The sequence below is a fragment of the Pieris rapae genome, chromosome 18 (genome assembly GCF_905147795.1).
Source record: "Pieris rapae chromosome 18, ilPieRapa1.1, whole genome shotgun sequence".
Taxonomy (NCBI): Eukaryota; Metazoa; Arthropoda; class Insecta; order Lepidoptera; family Pieridae; genus Pieris; species Pieris rapae.
Genome location: NC_059526.1, coordinates 422341 through 443513, shown reverse-complemented (window position 1 = coordinate 443513; position 21173 = coordinate 422341). Strand labels below are relative to the sequence as shown.

The 21173-nt window shown below is 33.4% G+C and overlaps 1 protein-coding gene and 1 non-coding gene across 2 annotated transcripts in view; one reads left to right on the top strand and one right to left on the bottom strand.

Moving 5' to 3' along the window:
- LOC110994587 overlaps positions 1-15906 on the top strand; it is a 44121-nt gene extending 28215 nt beyond the window's left edge. The window contains exons 3-8 of the mRNA XM_022261326.2: positions 817-933; positions 2805-2901; positions 13096-13205; positions 13393-13500; positions 15307-15405; positions 15555-15906. Of these exons, the coding sequence (XP_022117018.1) occupies positions 817-933; positions 2805-2901; positions 13096-13205; positions 13393-13500; positions 15307-15405; positions 15555-15684 (661 nt within the window). The 3' untranslated portion in view covers positions 15685-15906. The remainder of the gene's footprint in view (positions 1-816; positions 934-2804; positions 2902-13095; positions 13206-13392; positions 13501-15306; positions 15406-15554) is intronic.
- Trnar-acg lies at positions 5954-6026 on the bottom strand. The gene has a single exon. It is a non-coding gene; the product is annotated as a tRNA-Arg (tRNA).
- Positions 15907-21173: the final 5267 nt, after the last annotated feature.

Here is a 21173-nt window from a genome sequence, read left to right as displayed (position 1 = left end):
ATAATAAGAACGGAGCAAGGTTAAAAAAAATAAAATAGAATTAAATTCTGTTGTCCTGAACTGCTAGCATTACGTCTGACTCAACCTAAACGAGCGTGCCCATGTCTGAGATAGCTAGCGATTCTTGGAGGAGGCCCTCACCTGCAGGGGTGATCTTGCTTACCAACTTCAAAATATTTTTTAGTATACACAAAAATTTGTGTAATTTATATATATTAACTAGCAGACTCGGCCAAGCGTTGCTGTGGCTAAGGTTTTTGTTATATTACATAGTAGTAAACTATTCAAGGGAAACGGTAGGAGAACTTATGTGAAACGTTCGTAATTTTAACACAGCGCCATCTGTTAGAATTGTATCAAATAATAAACAAATAATTTGCAATAAAATCAAATTGCGACTATAATTTGAGATTTAAACTATCCTATCTCTCAAGGATGGATCGAACTGCACATGGTCTGCGAATTTTATTATAATCGGTTAAGTGGCTTAGGAGTCCATTGAGGACAAACATTGTGACACGAAATTTATATATATTAAGATTAATCGTAATAGGATTGTTTACACAAGTAAACAATCCTATATACTTGTGTAATAGCACACAGTAAACAATTTTGCAAGATAAAGGCTTTTTAATTTAATATTATTACGATATTAAATAGAAGGCCTCCGAAGCAGTAAATGAGCAGCTACCTCGTTGTTTCACTAATCGACTATGTACTTTCTTTAATACAGCACGGAGCGACAGCGGTCTTAAATTCTCTAAAATATTATAATTATCATAAAAACTCATTATTAAAAATTTGCTCTGCTTACAGGTTCTCGAAAAGGCAAGCCCGAGCACCCGAAATTATGAACGAGGTTAATTCCTACCGTGATCCGATGCTGTACAATGAGTGGCCCGTCTACACAGCCGTGCCTAGGGCTGCCCCAAGGTATTGTTATTCATCACTTCTTCTTAGAACGGAAATAATACAAGACACACAAACCTATATAAATATAAAGTATACCTATATATATATGTATATAATAAAGCCCCTTTCTAGGAAAGGGATGAATAGACATTTCCTTCTAGTTTAGATTCTAGGATCTGCCCGAACGCGTGGATTGTAAAAAGGGGTAGGTGTTTTAATACAAAATTCTCACTGAGTAAATAAATTTAACCGTGAAAAAGTGTAAACGTATATTGTCTCCGTATAACATTTCAAAAGTTCACAAAGGAAGTTGCGACTTCCATTCAAAGATTCGCTAAGTGTATTACAATGAACAACAAGACCTATGGAGCTTATGAAATAATGTTGTATACTACAAAAAATTCTTTATCAGGCGATTTTTAGTTGTTTAAGTCCAATATTCATTAAATTTATTTATAAATTTTATAGAAAAAAAATAACAAGGTACATAAAAATTATTAGGGACACAACTGGCGGACTTATCGGTAACAAGCGATCTAAGTATTTCAAGCAACCCTAGAAAACTGAAAAACCTAAAAAAATATATATATAAATAAAGTGCAACAATTACCAACCTCATTATATAAAAACTAAAAAAGGTAATGAATTGAAAAAAATACAAAAGCCACGATTGAGCTGGATTGGATATGGTTAAGAAATTTTTACGTAGAAAAGATAATAATAGTTTTGATATTAGAGGAATTACATACGTACAAAACAAATAATACCTATCAAACAACCTTTTTACCTTTGAACTTTGACTGGTACAAATCAAATGACTGTTTTATACCCACGCATATTTGTCAGTAAAAGCTCATGACAGGCGTAGAATGAAAAAATCTTTCCTGCTTCTTTATTTTATAAATGTCATACGAGTTATGCGTCCCACGCAAAGGCCCAATTTGCCTCTATTTTGAACAATGCGACTCCACGCGTATCTATGTCCACTGAATACAGATTGTGTTATTAATGATTGTAGCAGTATGCACCTGTAATTCCGTTGGTTGATTATGTTACTATTATTACATTTGCTTTACAGAAATTGTGTATACACTTTGACGATTTGCCTGTTTGATTCTAGATTGACTAAGGGTCTGTTTCACAATGTCCGGATAAGTTCCAAATAAGCTATTTATTACTTATTGGTAGGATAAACAGTATTTTTACGTTTCACGACTGTCAGATAGCGCTATTTGTCATGAAATGCAAAGTATCGTATTCGGAACTTTTTTATTTCGAATAATTTATGTGTTGCATAGCTATTTGGCACTTTATCTATACATTGTGAAACAGGCCCTTAGTGATAGGCCGAGGAACGTTACTTTGAACTTTTCCTATCTTATCTTTCTTTGTTCTTTATATTTTAAGTATTATTTCTTTACACTATTAATATTCGTAAGATGAAATAAAACATTCTTCTTCCAGCTAATCTCTCGATCCCTCGTCAGCTCATCGCTCTATTGGTCTTCCTTTGTTCCTTGTTCCTTTTGGACCAGTGCTATCTCCAATTATGTATTAAGGCATATTGCTTAGCATTGCTGCATTTCTGCAAATAAATTCACTATATACTCAATACTCCTTTCTATTGCACGCTGGAACGAACGTAATCTGGTTTTTGTTTTGTTTTTGAAAATCCATCAAACGGTATCACTTAACATCAGATAATTTAAAAACGACGGGGTTTAGTACAGTTTTATCTAAGTATACTTTAGGCATATGTTAGATATTGTATCTAGTTCATAGTCTAGCGAGTTACGAGTTCTTTCACTGACGAAGGCGGAAGGAACGCCCATAAACTACTTTTTGGTCCACTACTAACTATAAAACCCTAAATAATTAGCATATTTGTCCAGATTCCGCTACCAATACCCCGCTATGCCACGTGAGGCATATGGCCGAGTGATTACGAAGGCACCACCAAATGTCGTCCGCACACCCGACTATGGAGAAGTAAGTGTATTTCTATTCAATAACTATATTATTAATGACAGGCAACTGTTTACACCTTTTTTCTAATGAGGTCTAAAGCTTGTTGCGGGGACTTTGGGGCTGGGTCTAATGTAGCGAGACCCTACTCACCGAAAAAAAACCCAATCCTCCACACGCCCTAAAGACTTGGCGAACCCCGAGGTAGCTAACCCGGGTCATTTTTTATATGATACCCGGGCTGATTGACGTAGAGCTCAATCAAGACCTATATCTGTATCTACATAGGCATAACTATAAATATAGGCACTTATAAAAAAATTATCAGTCTAATTGTACCGTATTAAAATGCTCATCTGTCACTTTCTATCATAGCGTAAAAACAAATTGGTAGAAACAGACGACAGTTAAAAGTTAAATTTTTAAAGGCCCATTATTGTTTTTTTTAATCTTAAGCAGTGTTTATGTACACCCGTATTGCCAGAGTGGCATTTATACATTTTAGCAGAAACCGTTTGAAACCTTATTAAGTATAATTAAATCTCTCTCTTGCAAAATATTTTACTTGCTTTCAAGGCTTGTGAGTGGCAATACGTTTTTTTTTCGGCTAAGTCTACTCTGAATTATACAATATATACAAAAGTTATTTTCATGTTCCTATATGAAGCAATTATAGGAAAACATAGCAGCAAAACATACTTCTTTAAACAATTGAAATTTAATTATTATAGTCAAGCAATACAAGTATGTAAGAGATAACAAAATTTGTTTAAAGTGATGGTGAAACAGCCAGATGGGGTGCAAAATCATTGTTTTTTAAGTTGTTTTAAAGACTTGGCAATCGCAAAACGCAATCCTTTCATAGGGTTTCGATTACAACAGAAACTCAATTTCCTTGTAAGAAATTATATTGTGTAATACAAGATCAAGGGCGAAAAATTGCTTAAAACTTGGCACGCCCTTACCAACTTTGTTATTGCAAAAAAAACAACTTGAGAATTACACAATCTCTTGTGAGATTTCTTTTGTTTTAGTTTTTACAACTTATACGAGTATCGTTGATTACTTAGTTCTTTAATGTTGCCGAAGTACGAAATACTTATTGTTATTTTAGCTTACTAACTGTTCTGTGTTAAACGTTCAATGCATTTTAGTATTGCATAGCGATGTGGGGTATCTGTGCATCTTCTACCGCATTTGCCATGGAGAGTGTTTAAAGGTTATCTTCAGATTATTACCTGCAGTCGAGTTTTATCATCGGATCTCAAGACAGAATACGAAATACAATCTGTATCGTCTTGACATCCGTCGTTCTTTAAGACAGTTTTTGGCGCACATCACTACTATACCAATTCGCATATGGCAAGCCATGCGAACATTCTGATAATGTAAGTCCATGGCCGGCGATTATCTCTTAACTTCAGAGGAGCCTCCTGCCAGTTTGCCCCCTGTTACATATAACATAAAAAACTTACAAGATCGATCGTGTATGGAAGTTTTGTATCGGAAGAACGAAAGATGAATTTTTTCTTCTGAATTTTTTACACATTACAGAATCCAAACCAAATGATTTTTATCTTAATCCAGCGCCATTATTTACGAAGTATTCACAAAATGATTTGTAGAGTATTTAGTATAAATAAACTAAAAAGCTCTATTTCCGACCGACGGGATTTTCCGCGAAATTCATTATTCATTCGAAGCAATAGACAGTTCCCACGAAATGTATTTTTAGTGTCGATTCAACGTGGGTGGATGAAACAAGGGAAAATATCGTACAAAGGGAAAATAACAACTACAAAGAAGTCGAATAAGGGGCGATCTTTCATAATAGGTACTACCAGCTACTATAGATGGTTCCCTTAAATTTTAGTTATAGTAGATCCTGTTGTAGACATTTTGAAGTCTGATACCCTGTAATGAGGTACAGGTAGGTAGTCATGTTCATTCATAATTTTTCTGATGAGGTGAGTACAAAACCAAAATGAGGTTTTTTATTTCTTTCTTACGAGCTTTAATTAAAGGATAACTCCACTATATATAATATAATTTATAGATTAATCAGCTAAATCATTTTTTTCTAAATAGTTATATAATGACTTGAAGGTCGAAAAGACTTAACCAATACGTTGATTTGCTGCCTCCACCTCTATCCTCAGCTTGTCTCGGTGAATGAGGGATTCTTGAAATTAACTAATTAAATACATGCCTCAATATTTCCAATTTATTATGTGACACAGTTTACCCTTTACGAAACATTGTCGGCCAAGTGGTCCCTGAGGTTGACCAGGTCTAGGCCAAGGCGGTTAGACTTTTTCCGGCTTTATATAATATTACAGTTGTTCTCCTTTAATTCCGCGGAGAGGATTACGAAATTTTTGTTACGATACTATACCATAATTTAGTAGATTTAGTTCTATGTAATAACGACAAACACTCACGTGCCCAGTTTACTGGTTTATGATAGCAACGGAAAGAGGGCACCAAGCAGAAACGAAATTGCTTGTGGTTACCCAAAAGACTAATCAAATATTGAAATAAACATTACTGACGCTCAAAACCATCTAAATTATACTCTAACGACAAACATAGATTGTAATAACAATTACACCTAAATGTATTAAAATACTGTAGAAGAGAACATCTTATACTTTATCAACAAAACCTCGTTTTCCTCTGTACAAAGTAAATTGGTTCTTTGTTCACTGAAGTGACTTTTCAATTGAGTAACCAAAGGATTTCCAATGTATTTACCTTTGGGTATTTATTTTTCGTTTATAAAACTTCTTAATTAGGTTACAGTTTTGAAGTATTTCTATTGATACAGAGTAATATTTTTAGCACCTTATAGATCCAGTGAAAGTATGATGCCTTTAGCTTTTATTGTTATTAAAATAACTTTTTGTCACCTGATTATGTTAAAATTATTTAATACATATTTTATTTACATTTATACATGGAAACCTGTGTACAGTATACGTTCATTGTAAATGACGCGAATGTTACTTTATATAAAATAAAAACTAAAAAACAGAATAAAATAGCAAAATTTCGTTTTTACTTACGAAATAGGTTACGACCCTGCCAGGATTCGAACCTGGAATCTTCTGATCCGTAGTCAGACGCGTTATCCGTTGCGCCACAGGGCCGGTAGATCTAATTTTATAATTTAAATCACATATCCACAAGACTGTCTTATAGTGATTACACACGTACGCGTCTGTATCAATTAAAAATAAAATACACCCCACCCTTGTGTCGAGCGAAGTAAGAGATATTTATCGTACAAAGTCCTCATCAATAATAATTGACCTTACCACCACAACAATGCGAGACTCACTTATTGCAAAAACCAAATCCTTCAACAAGGAAATGAAGGGCTCGAAAAAGCCACAGCTTAACACGTCCCATATAAATATTCCTGGGCCCACTCACACTATATATCTATCAGAACACCTGACGACAAGATCCAAGCACATCTTTTTTCTCGCCCGAGGGCTTGTTAAAAGTAAGAAGATTGCTGCATGCTGGACATCATACAGCAAAGTCTATATCAGGGTGGCCGAGGGCCAACCGTCATTGCGCGTGGACTCAGAAGAGGACCTACAGAAGTACTGATTTTAGCCTTAATATAATATTATGTCTTAATTTTACTTACGTGTTACTGTATCTTACATCATTTAAATTGCTCTTTTTTGTCCTATTCAATATCAGTTATCTGTTTGTACCAGTGTGTAAACTGGGAAGAATAAGGAAGCCGCATATAATACAAACCTATATTTATAAAAACCACTACACATATATTATACAAACTTACACAACACTTACACATGTAATGACTATTTATAAGCAGTCAACTATACTTATTATGATTTCTAGAAGTATCGCAACATACTATACCCCAAGTAACAATAAAATTAACTTATATTCTCGACCTATTTGTGTGCACTCTCCGTCCCAAGTGAATGATAGTGTATAGATATATTAACGATTGTAACCATCTTTATAACGACCTAGATTCCTACAAAAATATTCAATTTTCAATCTGTGATCCCGAGGAATGTCAAAATGTGATCAGAAGTTCATGCAAATCTTTATCAATCCTGTCACAGAATATAAGAAGTGTAACCTGTAATATTGATAGTTTTATTACTCTAATTGTGCGAACTAATATGTCCTGGGATTTTCTTATTTTAACCGAATGCTGGCTTCCGTCTACAAAATTTATACCAAATATTCAAGGATACAACTATGCTGCCACTAAAAATAATTTAACTCAAAATGAAGGGGTTATTGTCTATTACAAAAAAGGTTCCAGTCCACTCATCGAGGAACCCCAGGAATTTCACGACGCTAATTGTTTAGTAATTAAAATCGATCCCTCTACTGTTATAATTTCTATCTACCGTCCACCAGGATATAAAGAACCATTAACTTTTATTAATTCATTAAACGTACTTTTAAATAAATTAAAAACTCATAGAAATATAATTATTACAGGCGACATAAATATTGACATAGCTCTAGGGACAAGTGACCAGCGCTCATGGGACTATCTGAATCTCCTTGCAGAGTTTAACATCCATCCCGGGTACAACGCTCCAACCCACAACCGCACGTGTTTGGACCACATTATGGTTAAGTCAAATAATGAAGCACACTGCCTTATACTGAAAACTACCATAACTGATCACAACAGTGTAGCCCTCCATTTAAAGATCCAAAAGGACTATTCCTTAACTCCTCGTCAATATAAAAGTAGCGTAAACCTTGCTAGATTGGATCTAACGATCCAAGGACTTGATTTTTCACAATTGTATAATCTGACAGATGTGAATGAGGCAGCTAGGTTATTTACAGACTTATTAACAAAAGCTATTATAGATAACTCCAAACAGATAGCTGTACCCAGACGTAAAAGAATTATAAAACCCTGGGTGACACCTGGGCTCCTCAGATGTATGCGCAACAGGGATAACCTTCACAAAAAAACTAAAAAGAATCCAACTGACGCAATATTAGCAGTGACGTATAAAAGATATAGAAATTTCTGTAATTCGTTAGTAAAAAAAGTTAGGCGTGCGTATGAAAAGGATGAAATTACTAGACATAGTACAAACAGCAGGAAACTTTGGGAGACCATTAATAATATTACACAATATAAGAAACCTATATCATCTTCTATAGAACTTTTAAAAAACTGTAACCCACAAGAAAAAGTTAACAGTGTAAATTCATTCTTTGTAAATGTAGGGAAAAACATTGTTACCGGTCTAGGGATTGAAAATAGCTTTTCCTACAACACCTCTCCCGCCCCGACAATAAATTCTCTTGTCCTCATTCCCACTGACAATGCTGAAGTTAAGAGTTTGGTGATGGGTCTGAGAGACACATGTGCTGTTGGTAATGACTTGATACCTAGTCGACTTCTCAAACAGCACATCGAAGTTTTGGTCCCACCCATCACTTACATTTGCAACCTCTCCATGGAAACAGGAGTGTTTCCAGACATTTACAAGAAATCCCGCATAACGCCTATCTGCAAGGGTGGTGACAAAAGCCTTGTAGACAACTACAGGCCTATCTCCTTACTTCCCATCATGTCGAAAATCTTGGAACGTCTGATTAACAGGAGATTGGTTCATTTTCTCGAGAAATATAATATAATCTCTGACTCCCAATATGGTTTTCGTTCGGGTAGGTCCACTGATGACGCAGTGCATAGCTTGACTGATTTTGTAGTTAGAAATATGGATAGGAGGGAAAAAGTTATCGGTATCTTCATGGACTTGAGCAAAGCGTTTGACACCGTTTCTGTTGAAGTGTTACTGCACAGAATGGAGAGATTGGGCGTTAGGGGCATAGCTCACAAACTTTTCGCGAGTTACCTCTCTGGACGTACGCAAATTGTGAGGGTGGGGGATTGGTCTAGTACTGAGCTACCTGTGACCTTCGGTGTGCCGCAGGGCAGCGTCCTGGGACCCACACTGTTCCTTATTTATATAAATGAACTGTGTGGGATGGACCTTAGAAATGGAAAAATTGTAGCCTTTGCTGATGACGCCGCCTTGTTGTTCCATGGTCAGGATTGGTCTGAGGCCTTTCAACATGCTCAGATAGGTTTGAATTTAGTTTCTGATTGGCTATTTAGAAGTTCCCTGGCCCTTAACTCTGATAAAACCAAATTCATAACCTTCGAAATTACGAAGCGTAAAATCCCTTCTAATCTTGAACTTGTGTCACATGCTGGATCATGTTTAACCAAAGTGCAATGCGGATGTCCAAAACTTACCTCCACAAGTACCTTGAAATACTTAGGTGTCATGCTAGATAGCAACCTGAATTTTCAAGCTCATATTGATCTATTGACCGGTAGAATTAGAAAATTGATTTATATATTCAAAATTTTGAGGCACATTGCTAATCACACATTAATAAAAACCGTCTACTTATCACTATGTCAATCCATTCTGGGCTATTGTATATCTTCATGGGGTGGCTCCGCAAAAACACAACTTCTGAAGGTAGAAAGAGCTCAAAGAGCTATTCTCAAGGTAAGCGCTTTCCTTCCGTTCATGTATCCCACGGCAGAGACTTAGAAACATTGGAAGGTTCTCACTGTTCGTCAAATCTTCATTCTTGCCACAATACTACGCAAACACTCACTTCTCAAATATGACCCACACCTCAATGATAATAAGCGTAGAAAAAATGCACTGTGCCATACAAAACCCTTTCGCACAAGCTTTGCTCAAAAATTCTTCTGTTTTTTGGGTGATTACTTATATAACAAGGTAAACACTTCTCTCTCCATATATCCCCTAACAAAAAATGAGTGCAAGAAGACGGTTACACTGTGGCTATTAGACTTAAACTATGAGGTTACCGAGAAAATGCTTATCATAACTAAATAGTTGAGCATAAAGTTTGACACAAATTTTATGTAAATTTTAGTTAATAATTATTTGGAGTATAATTGTGCAATATTTTTACGTCAATTATTCAGAACACACACATACACAGACACACATACACAAACACACACATACACAAACACACACATACACAAACACACACGCATACACCATGTGGTTTCCTTATAATTAATATAATTGTCTATTCTTTACATATAATCATTTTGTCGATTCGAAGAAGTGGAGGCCTGATGACCTGTAACTCAGGTGCACAACCTTTAGCAGGCATCAGTCTCACTTAAGCAATAGCAGTGATCCAAATAAGAATGACAATTATTGTATATGTTTTTATATGTTTTTGTTTTTGTGAGAAAATAAATAAATATATTATTATTATTATTATTAATGTTCTACACAAAAGTTACTTTTAAAAGCTCTTAAAAGCTTTATTTTACTGAAAGCTTAATCTAATAAGCTGAAATCAAATGCAACAAACGAGGAATGTCATTACCGCAGCTCCACCACTGCATACATTATGCGGCTAAATTTACATTTTAAACTGTTGTTTAGATGGTAAACCTAAAAGGGTTCGTGATCTATTGTCAACTATTAATAATTAGATGTTATTTACGCAAATGTCATTTATTAAAAATAAACTATAATTATTCATATTTAGTGTATCTTAAAAGCTTTCTTACATATATAAACCAAAAGCAGAATTCAATATATGCTTGAGACGAGCCGAAGGGGAAAAGGAAAAAATAATATTTCTCTCTTTATATCTTTTATTTAATTTTTTCTCTTTGATTACTGCTGTGTTGTGTATTTATGTGTGTGTGTTTTGTTTGTAATAAATAATATGTCTATGTTTATGTCTAATTCTTGTTATTATTCTTCCGACTGTCTTCAGGCCATACCGCTTTTATGTAATAGTTATTTAGAAATAAAATGTAATTTACAAAATTTCACAATTTCAATGGATAAGCGTCTCAGCCATTTCGCCTTCAAAAAGCGGGAAACAGAAATACGAGTGAAGTTAAACATGATAAATTACTAATCTGATTTGTTAAAATTTTACACAGATATTATTTTTCCATAACGCGATACAGATAAAAAAATATAAGTATATCTTTATGAATCATATTGTTTATAAGTCCGTAATTAAATTGTCAATTTGTACGGCTTTACCTAAAATTCTTATCTCTTTCTTTTGATCACAGCGAAAGCACAATTTAACAGGTATTAATACGAAACGTTGCTTTTGGGAAAAAGGTGAGGCTATTGTATTAGCCAAGTTTGAAACCGAATGTTATTATTATATATACGTAAATTAAATTTAAAATAGATTGTTGTTTAGATTCATTTGTATTTTTGTGTGTTATAATAGTGGTTAATGTAATAGTGGTAAATCACTTATTATTTTAAAAACTCACCCTTTTTAGTGGCGTACAATTTAGCTAAAAGCTATAAATATCTTCTTAATTACTAAAATAATAAAAGTATACTTTTATAATATTATTATTTATACGACATTGTATCGATATTGTAAATTAAGTATACATCATCTTTTTTAATGTATGAATCTTATCGAGTTTCCAGTATTACTATCGTGTCGTGATATATATATAGTAATAATTTGATTGGAATAGTTAATAATATTCCAATCAAAGGTGCAGATATCGTCGTGTACTTCTATACTGTAATTCCTTTTACAATTTATATAATTACTTTTACAATTTCAATTTCCAAATCCTGTTGAACAATATAGATATTGTAAAATACCAAAATTGTAAAAGTAATTTTAAAATTAATTAATTATAGAAGCTTTTATATGACATCCTTTTTGTGCAGATAACATATAAATGAGTAATTAGTTTTGTATTTTCAATTAATGCGCTTTTATAATATCACAAGTATGTTTAATGTATACCTAATTATGAATTCAGTTGCTCAGTCTGCTTACCAATACGCTTCCAATCCTTATTAGAATAAATTACTTGTTAATTACTATATAAGTGTAAACAACGGTGGATTTTAATGATTTCTTCGTAAAATGTAACTAAAGACTGTAATATAAATAATCTCATCTAATCCTCTCAAAAACAAGTGTGGAAAGGTTGCGAAGATCATCATCCTAAATATATCTAGTAGTTCTTTGCTAATAAATGGAATAAGACCCAAATGGGGGTTTTCTCAATAAATACACCATTCATAAAGAATATAACTTACTATCAATTTGACTACTTCGACTTTGATTGCCAGATCTATCAATCTCGAATATCTCTACTACTTCAAATGTTTTTGTAATATTGAATTGAACGGTCCTTCACATATTCCTTGAACGTAGCTACATACGCCGTCGCGTGATTTTATGGTAGACATTTACTTAAATTAACTAAAAAAATATCCTTATTATAGAATATCATCAAAAGAATCGCTCAATGGCATTTAAATCTTGACAAATCTCATACTTGTGTAATGGTAAACTGGCATGTAGTAAAAAACTTTGCTGCAGACGTCCTGGTCTGGCGATGGTTTAAGCATCAACTCATAATCAAAAGCTTAGATCTTTAAGGACCTTAAAATAATATAGTGCGATAGAAAGATCATTTCTCATCGCTAACTGGTCGTATCTATATGAAATAATCTTTTAATGAACAATAAAATATGCAACATAGATTCTGAATACGGCGTTGAATTGTTTGCAGGGATGAGGAAAATTCAATTTAGTTATTCTGGGAGCAAAAACTACGCCGTCAGTTCCGAACCGATGGGCAGAAACTGCGCCATGATGAATACTGGGAAAATGTACAAAATATTTTAAGTTTGATTCGGTTACAAGAATTATAAAAGAGCATTTTAAAAATCAAACGTGTGATACAAGAAGTCTGGCGTAATCACATATTAATATTAAAGCTATATTATCCAAGAGGAATATTGCGTATTGTTTTAGCTAAATTTTAATGATTTAAACGTTGGTACATTGAATATAGACATCTGCTTGAATTGTATCAAATAAAAAAACAAATAATTTGAAAAAAAAAATTGCGGTTATAAATTGAGATGTAAGCTATCCTATCTTTTAAGTTAGATCAAACCGCACACGGTGTGCAAATTTGATTGATATCGGTTTGGTAGTTTAGGAGTCCATCGCGGACAAACAACGTGACACGTGATTTATGTATATATTAAGATAAATACCAAAAAGTTATTTGTTAATTTTATAAAAATCCCTTCCTTGCATAATATTTCAGTTAAATTTTGGTTAAGTCATGTCTCTTATTGTATAATTATTTTGTTACAGATGTTCGGAATGTTGAACGTTCCCCATACATCTGGCAAGATCTTACGTTACCCGGGGCCTTCAAGACCTCGAGGTGGGTCCACTTTTATGGTGCCACCTCAACGTGACAGGTAAGCGGCATATTACACTTTACTACAGATAACACAAGTGTTAAAGATCAATCATATTTGAGTTGTAATCTAGAGGATTTACGATCAAGATAACAGAAATGTTAATTAAAAAAAATTGTTTGATGAATAAAAATTTAGATTAACCAAAATATTAATTGAAAATATAAACCTATATCTATTTTGGTAGATTTGAGGCGCTGAAGAAGCTAATAAGACAAGAACATATCCGCGAATTACAGAGGAAATATGAGACAGAGCAGAAACATGAACTGAAGGAAATCGTTGCGGGTCGAGGGTAAGAAAATGCATAAATTTGTTTTTATTACATAGAAAGGTCTGAAGAACTTTGTACAGTGCCTCGATACTAGCAAAAAATCTTGTTTTTCGGTGAAAGCATTTGATTATATGTATTTGCCAAATTAACTCCATGTGAGTAAAACATTTAGATAGCAGTGTTGGTCTAGTGGTTCAGGGTAAAAATTGCAACCCTCAGGTCGTAGGTTCGATCCTCGGCTGTGCAACAATGTGCGTATTTACTCGAACGATGAAGGAAACATCGTGAGGAAACCGGCTAGCTTTAGAGCCAACTGTAAGAGTTTTTAGCTTGTTTTGGTAATTTATTGAAAAGCATGTTAATTTATTTAATATAAACTACTCTCGCATTAATAAAATACATTTTGTTTGCTATTAACAGTAATGCTACAAACATTCCATAACTTTTACGACATAAGGATAAAATTAATTAACGGACGTTATAAATTAAGCATATAACCATCCGAGTTTGAAATTTAAGTCGAATTTTAGGATGCCAACGTAAGCGTTTAAAAGAATTTTCTAATTTCTTTCTCTTCCGTAATACCAAGTGAAAATTAAATTCATGGACGTCAAAAATCTTAATCCCAAGCTGCTCGTAATCACGAATTCGCATTGAGCGGTCTTTTCACTAAATTTTTATAGCATTTTTAAATCCCCTTTGTTCGTTAATTAACAAGATTTTTTGAAGATTATTTTATATGTGAGACAGATGTGAGATGTTATATTGTAGGATATGTGGCAAAGAGGTATCTGTCAGATACAAAAATAAAATGCAGTATAAAAGTGACAGTTTTAGTAGGCATTACTAATATTTAAGCATAATAATTTAAGCATTAATTACTTATAATTATAGCATAATTAATAATAGAATGTGCCTTTATATAAACAATTCGTAATGCTAAAGTATCCCATTAGACATAAATTAATAAGCACACACTTTGATCAATTTGTAACATACACATAAAAAACCTCTTTCGTAAATTTTATGTCTCTGTGTTCTTAAGTTTTAAATTAATTCAAGTTTATTTTACGGGTTCTAATTAAAACCCGTAAAATAAACTTGTGTTAACCGAAGTATTTCCGAACCAATTAAGGTCCTTCACGAAAAGAGCGTACAAATTCTTAAAAGGCCGGCAGCGCACTCGCGAGCCCTCTAGCGTCGAGAGTGTCCATGGGCGGCGGTATCACTTAACATTAGGTGTGCCCCCTGTACTATAAAAAAAACTAAAACATATGCGTTATATATGTTTGGTCTATGGAACCAAACTACATTAATAATAGCATACTAGACATTAAACGGCCAAATATTCCCAAGAGAACGATTCAAAGCGAGGTATTTCATAATTGTTTTGCAAGTTACATACAACAAAGCCGGCACACTTGTGAAATTAAAAGTTGGAATGTTCATAAATCCACTTCAGCTATCGCAAAAGATGTTATTAAATTTTAAAACTTGGTTACAACGCCTCGTAAAGTTTTAGGAGTGTATTAGCTGAGTTTGCTACATAAATGCGCTGTGCGGATTATTAAGAAATTGGACTAAAAATTTATAATAATGTTGAAACATTTCAATGAGAGATAAAATATTGTATTCAAGAAAGTATAACACAATATCCTGAATAAATATATATTTCAACGGGTAAAGTTACTAAATCACAAATAGACACTATTATTAAGGCATAACTAAGTAACATAACATAACATAAGTAATAACTGTAGACGAAGGTCACTCATAAGCCTACCGGAAGTCTCCGAATGAGTAATTTAAATTTTTTCTGCTCTTCAGCAATGAGGAGTATCCGTATGGGGCGTATGGTGAACAGGAACCTCGGGGCCTGCAGCCCCTTGAGTACGCAGCTGATGACCCCACCGCTAGGCACAATAAGTAAGTGAAATAAAATAATTAAGTTTTGTAATAAAATTATATTTAACTTAGGAGATTATGTGACATGTTTTTCTGTTTTTTAGTTACATAATTTACGAAAATGAAGAAGATTTAGATGTTTTGAAGTAAATAATTATGGATATTTTCAGGAAACCAACTGCCGGCAGCCGTCAAGTATCCCAGTTCTCGCGTTACTCCGATGTGATGCTTCCACCAGTACGCCGTACCGTTTACCCTTACATGGACTACACTCTCCCTGAATATATCCCCTACTACTGAGTCCCTCCCTCGACCAGAGGCATCAGACATTCCCAGGGGCAACCCTCGTACAACTCTTCAGGCTTTAAAACCCATTTATATCAGTATTAATGGTCATATCTATACCATATCGCTTTCGCTTCTCGACGCGAGCTTTGCGTTATTTTTTTATAAGTGAAATTTTTTACGTAGATTCGAATTTTATCTAATATTTTTATAGTGTAAGATTAGATGTTTTAGGACTTCCATATGACAATAAATAATTGCTTTTGATTCATATACAAGATCAATTAATTTCCCGTCAATTCGGCGAACGACAATAATAATCTACAATCGATGTTTAGGGTAAGATGTTTGTTAGTGATAATTGAACCTTGGAATCTTCTGTGGAATCCCACAATTGTATGTTCCGCGGCGTTCAGTCTGAGCCCGACGAAAACGTGGAATAAAACTATACTACTGTGTTACCTAAGTATTTTTATGTACCTGGCCATAACAGGATATCTAGTCAATATTTGTTTCATCACCGTAGCCAATACAATTTAATCGCATTTATTTTAATGTCAGTAGATCGTTTGAATACCATATAAATATCGTTGTGATTAGACGCTAAGTACTTACTAAATCTTTCAAAAGCCTTCGAGACGGCTGTCGGTGTCGGCTGTGTTGTTTTCGATTGACGTTATGTGGGTAGGCACAACTGGACACCGACAAAAATGCTTTAACTACATTTAAATGTTTCATGTTTATAGATTATTTGTAAATTAGCAGAAGTGCGACACGCGCTTATGTATTGATTAATACATAATATTAGGTAAAGCAGCCTGATGCAAGTCCATACACAACAATAGAGTGAAACCAGAGGGCGCTTTACAGCGTATAATATTTTTTTAATTTAAAACTACATAACATATATAATTATATATATTTATATATATAGGCTGCGTAACGTTGTTAACTATTTGTGTATTATGTATTGTGTCAAATCTTTCGACTTGTATTACGACGAACCGTCGGCATAACTTACAGACTATGAAATTTGGCTTTAAAATGTTGTATTACTTATTACAGCTTTAAGCTAGTCAATATTCGTTATCCTTCTATTTAAAATGGACAGACGTCCCTTCCTACATTACTAATGTATACAATCGGTTATTTATATATAATATTTTAACAATATTCTGTAGAGATTTACAAACTTATTTTAATATCTATCGATGGATAGTTAATTGAAAATGTGCATGTCATTCATATTCTGATCAATAATAATTAGTAATAATTGTAATTGGTGTACTTAGATGTGCATAACATATCCTGTCAATGCGACATTTCTTATCATATCGAAACTAAAATTTTGAAAAATAATTTTTGTGAGTTATACGTATATGTCTTAATCTATGACAATAATATGCTGCTATATAGCATTGTAAATTATGACAATAAAATATATCTCTGGACAATAAAATGTTTAGAATGAGTGTAATTGTATTAAGATGTAATTATCTATAGAATTTAATGTTTAAATTTTAATTGGTGTTTCGTTTTTTGAAATAAATATAGTTACATACTCCTGAGCATAATGTTTTTTTTATTTATATACCTGATTCCTCTCCACGCATCAGAGCTTATAGGCTGTTGGCTTGTTTCTCGGTTAATAAAAACTTAATTTTAACAATTTTATGAGTCTCTTCTGTCACCATTATTGGCTCCGGCAATCATCCAGGCAAATCTCGCAAATTTAAACTTTTAAAAATATATTGAAATTGCTGGGATTTATAGATAGATTGTAAGTGGTTGGGATTACCTATAAATATTTACATTACTAGATTACTTAGGTCACACTTATTTTATTACAGAAACGGGCCATTATAATCAGTGTGGTTGTTTTTTTTAAATAAGCCAAAAGTGCGACATCAAAAATTTAATAATAAGAAGTATCAATTTAAATGTAATTTTTTTCTTCTGACTTAAAAAACAAGTTTAAAGATTCTTGTTTATCAATATTAAAAGAACGATTATTTATGGGTGCAAATTTATAAATGCAAGACGAAATACGATACTATTTCAATCTTTTTCAGATTTCTTTACACTAAAACTAAAAATCTAACCTCTCCAACAATGCCTAGCATTTAGTCATTTATTTCAAACAAAGTGAAAAAATATGATCACACACACACACAGTCGTACAGGTTTTTCACATCAGATTCCTAATTGCCGGTTACCTTAGCTTTTAATGGAGTGTACAAGCCATTCCGAGTAACTGGTAGGGTTCAGACACTGCCCCTTGTTTTTACAAAAAACTGGCTACAATGCAAATTTAGATGAACATATATGTATAACTAATCTGGCCATAAATACTGTTTCATAACAACTTTTTTATTATTTTGAATTTGGAACACGTATGTTATTTCAAAAATTTCTTACTATTTTAAAGAAAAAATTCTTAAAGAAAAAAGGGCTCCCGTGGTCGCCGCGCACACTATTTACATATTTCATACTATCAAGAGCTATAAACAGATATATGTACACTTCGTCTATCGAAGACCAGAAAAGATTGTGGCCGCCGCATGCTGCTGGAACTACAAAGGTTGTTAATGAATACCCGGAATACGTCGAAACCCCATTAGGAAGCAAATAATCTTATCGCTAGAAATGAAGGTTTCCGCTAGGACTCAGTCGCGTATTATAAAACAAGACCTGAAGTTTCGTACGTACGTAAGTACATATCGTCGATATACGAGATACAAGAGTGGATCGATCACACAGCCTTCTGTCGCGATACGCAGGTGAAAAGCACAGAAATATCATCTTTAACGATGAAAAAAATTTCACATTTATATGCTCACAGTACTAAAGAAGCTGCTTAAGTAGTGGGAGTCGTAGGAACAACGTAGTCATCATCCTGCGTCAGTAATGGTTTGGTGGGGAGTGTCTTATTAAGGAAGTCACAATAAGTACTACGTTTTTGTGAAAAAGGAATGAAAACAACTTAACTAGCCCAGACTTCAACGTAAGGTCATTTTAGAGGACACTGTGCTCTAAACGCCACGGTGACTCCATAGTCTCTTAAAAAATTGCCCTTGGAAACTGCGTAGTAGTGATCCATAAACTATTTATTTACTTATTTATTCAGAAGATTCACAGCACAATACAGAAATATATGTATATACCTATATAACATTGTGGGCCAATTACAAATCTTCACAAATAGTTTTTTTTTTAATAGTGGCCAATTAAATTAATGGCCCGTATAAAAAAAGCCAAAGATGTCCATTTCGAATAGATTTTTTGGTGAGACTATAATTCATTAAATAAAATGCATTTTCATTTGTAACAACTTGTGTCTGAACTAGGTATATAATATTCGCTACCAACATATTTTGTGATAAGTCTCTGTAATATTCTTCTCGTAACTCCATACTTGGCTGCTGATTTCCAAAAAGAGTTTGTTTTTAAAACTTCATCGATAGCTTTTAACATTGCCGCCCGTTGCATCCCTTGTAATTTATATATACTGTGTTATTTGTATTTCTTTAGCAACGAAGTGTAAATAAATAAATAAATTTTATAAATTTAATATTGCCTGTTAGTCAACCCCTAGTTCCTATTTTCTTCCCTGACCATTATCAGTCTGCAAAACAACACGCATAAGTTATTCTCTTGATGTGCGCCTATCATCAGATGTTGTACGAATCTGCCTTACTTACCACTAATGGATTATTATAATTACTTGCCCTTGTACTAGCTAGTACCTAACTTAACGATGAACGCTGGCATTGTGAACATAACACGATTTCCTCTGAAACCTGGCTAAAAATACAACTGTAAAACTAAGACATTTTTCGGTAGAAATAAACGATAAAACCAAAAACAATATTATGTAGTTATGGAAAGAAAGTTTTCCCGCAATCGGGTCTTCTTTCAACAAATTCGGAAATATTACAAAGTTTTGGAAGTTACGCAAAACTTCGCCGTGTAACTTGTAATTGAATGGTGATCGTTTCCAAACATTTATTTTACACGCATAACTGAATTTATTTCAACAGAGTTTAGAGTTATGCAGGGCGCTAATAAAATAGACAATAGAATTTATTTACGATTACGGAAATCAAATGAAAAGACGATCTCGTTTGAACGTTGTATGTTTTGGTTTGATAGTATTTCTTATAGTCTCTCCGAGAATTAGTTATTATCGCATAAACCGTATAGGGTTGCTACTTCCCACATTTGGGGAAACAAAACAAAAAAAAACATGCCTGTATACAAATATCAATGAAACAAACTATAAAACCAGCGAACTCGCGTAAGCTGGTGAAGTTCATTTTCATATTGTTATTGAAACAGACTATCATGTACACAAATAAAAACATAATAAGGAAATAGAGAAGTCTCAGACCATGTGTTGTTAAGCCGACTCAGAATGGTGAAGCCTCCATAGAAATACCATCAAGCAAATTCAGACATTCGTATTCTGGGGCCAATTACGCGCTCATTGGCCAACATGTCATTTAACCAATAATAAAAGACGTAAGACGGAAGGGCGACTGCCTAGTGAAACAAACGTATGCCCAAAATTCGCAAAACGAGACTAAAACGAGGATAAAAATGAAATAATGCCAAAGTCATTTATATAACTCGTAAAATAAAAATATTTAATAAAAGTAGCACCTAGGTCAAACCATGTGCTATAATTCAATTATTTTTGTCTCCAATTTACCTTGTTTTTTTGTATCGAGGAATTTATAGTGTATTGTTTTTAATATTACAGTCAACCATTGAAATTTTTGTAAAGCATCAATACAGATTTATTGTTTTTAACTTATACATACATAGATCAAATGAAACCTACAATGAGTGATTTTCTTTATAGCCCGCTATCAGTCAATAACAAAGGAATAGAAATGAAAACACAATATACATATACAAATTCATATTTTTAATATATTTTTACATTTCAAATAAAAGGCGGTTACATAAAATAAATAGTCTTCACACGATTTAAATAGTCGAATGTGATGTACAAAACTTATAAACATTTCTAGGATAATACTAAACTGTACATGGAGTTACAAATTAAAAACTACGTGCGTTCCACCTAAGTATATTTATCAAGTCTGGAAACACTTCTTAAGATTTAAGTAATACAATATTGGTAGAACAGAATAATATAGGACAGACCAATAAATGGAATAGGTAGTAGCCAAAACACCTTAATTTGTTTGATGATTAGCAACTATCGTTTAGATTAGAACAAACGAAAACGTTTAACAAAATCCTTGAAATCTTAATAGTTAAACTTTTCCGTTTCTTGCATGTGAATTAATCTTTCGACGCGATAGTTTCCATGAACATTTTAACTTTGTTTGTACTACAATCAAATAACACTGCGTTAAGCTGTTGAATGTAATATGAGCTTTCAGAAAATATCTACTAAACACTTGCATCTTTTTGAGATATTTTGGCGCGCATATCAACGCCATCTTGTGTGAGTAATACCAGAAACCGCTCAT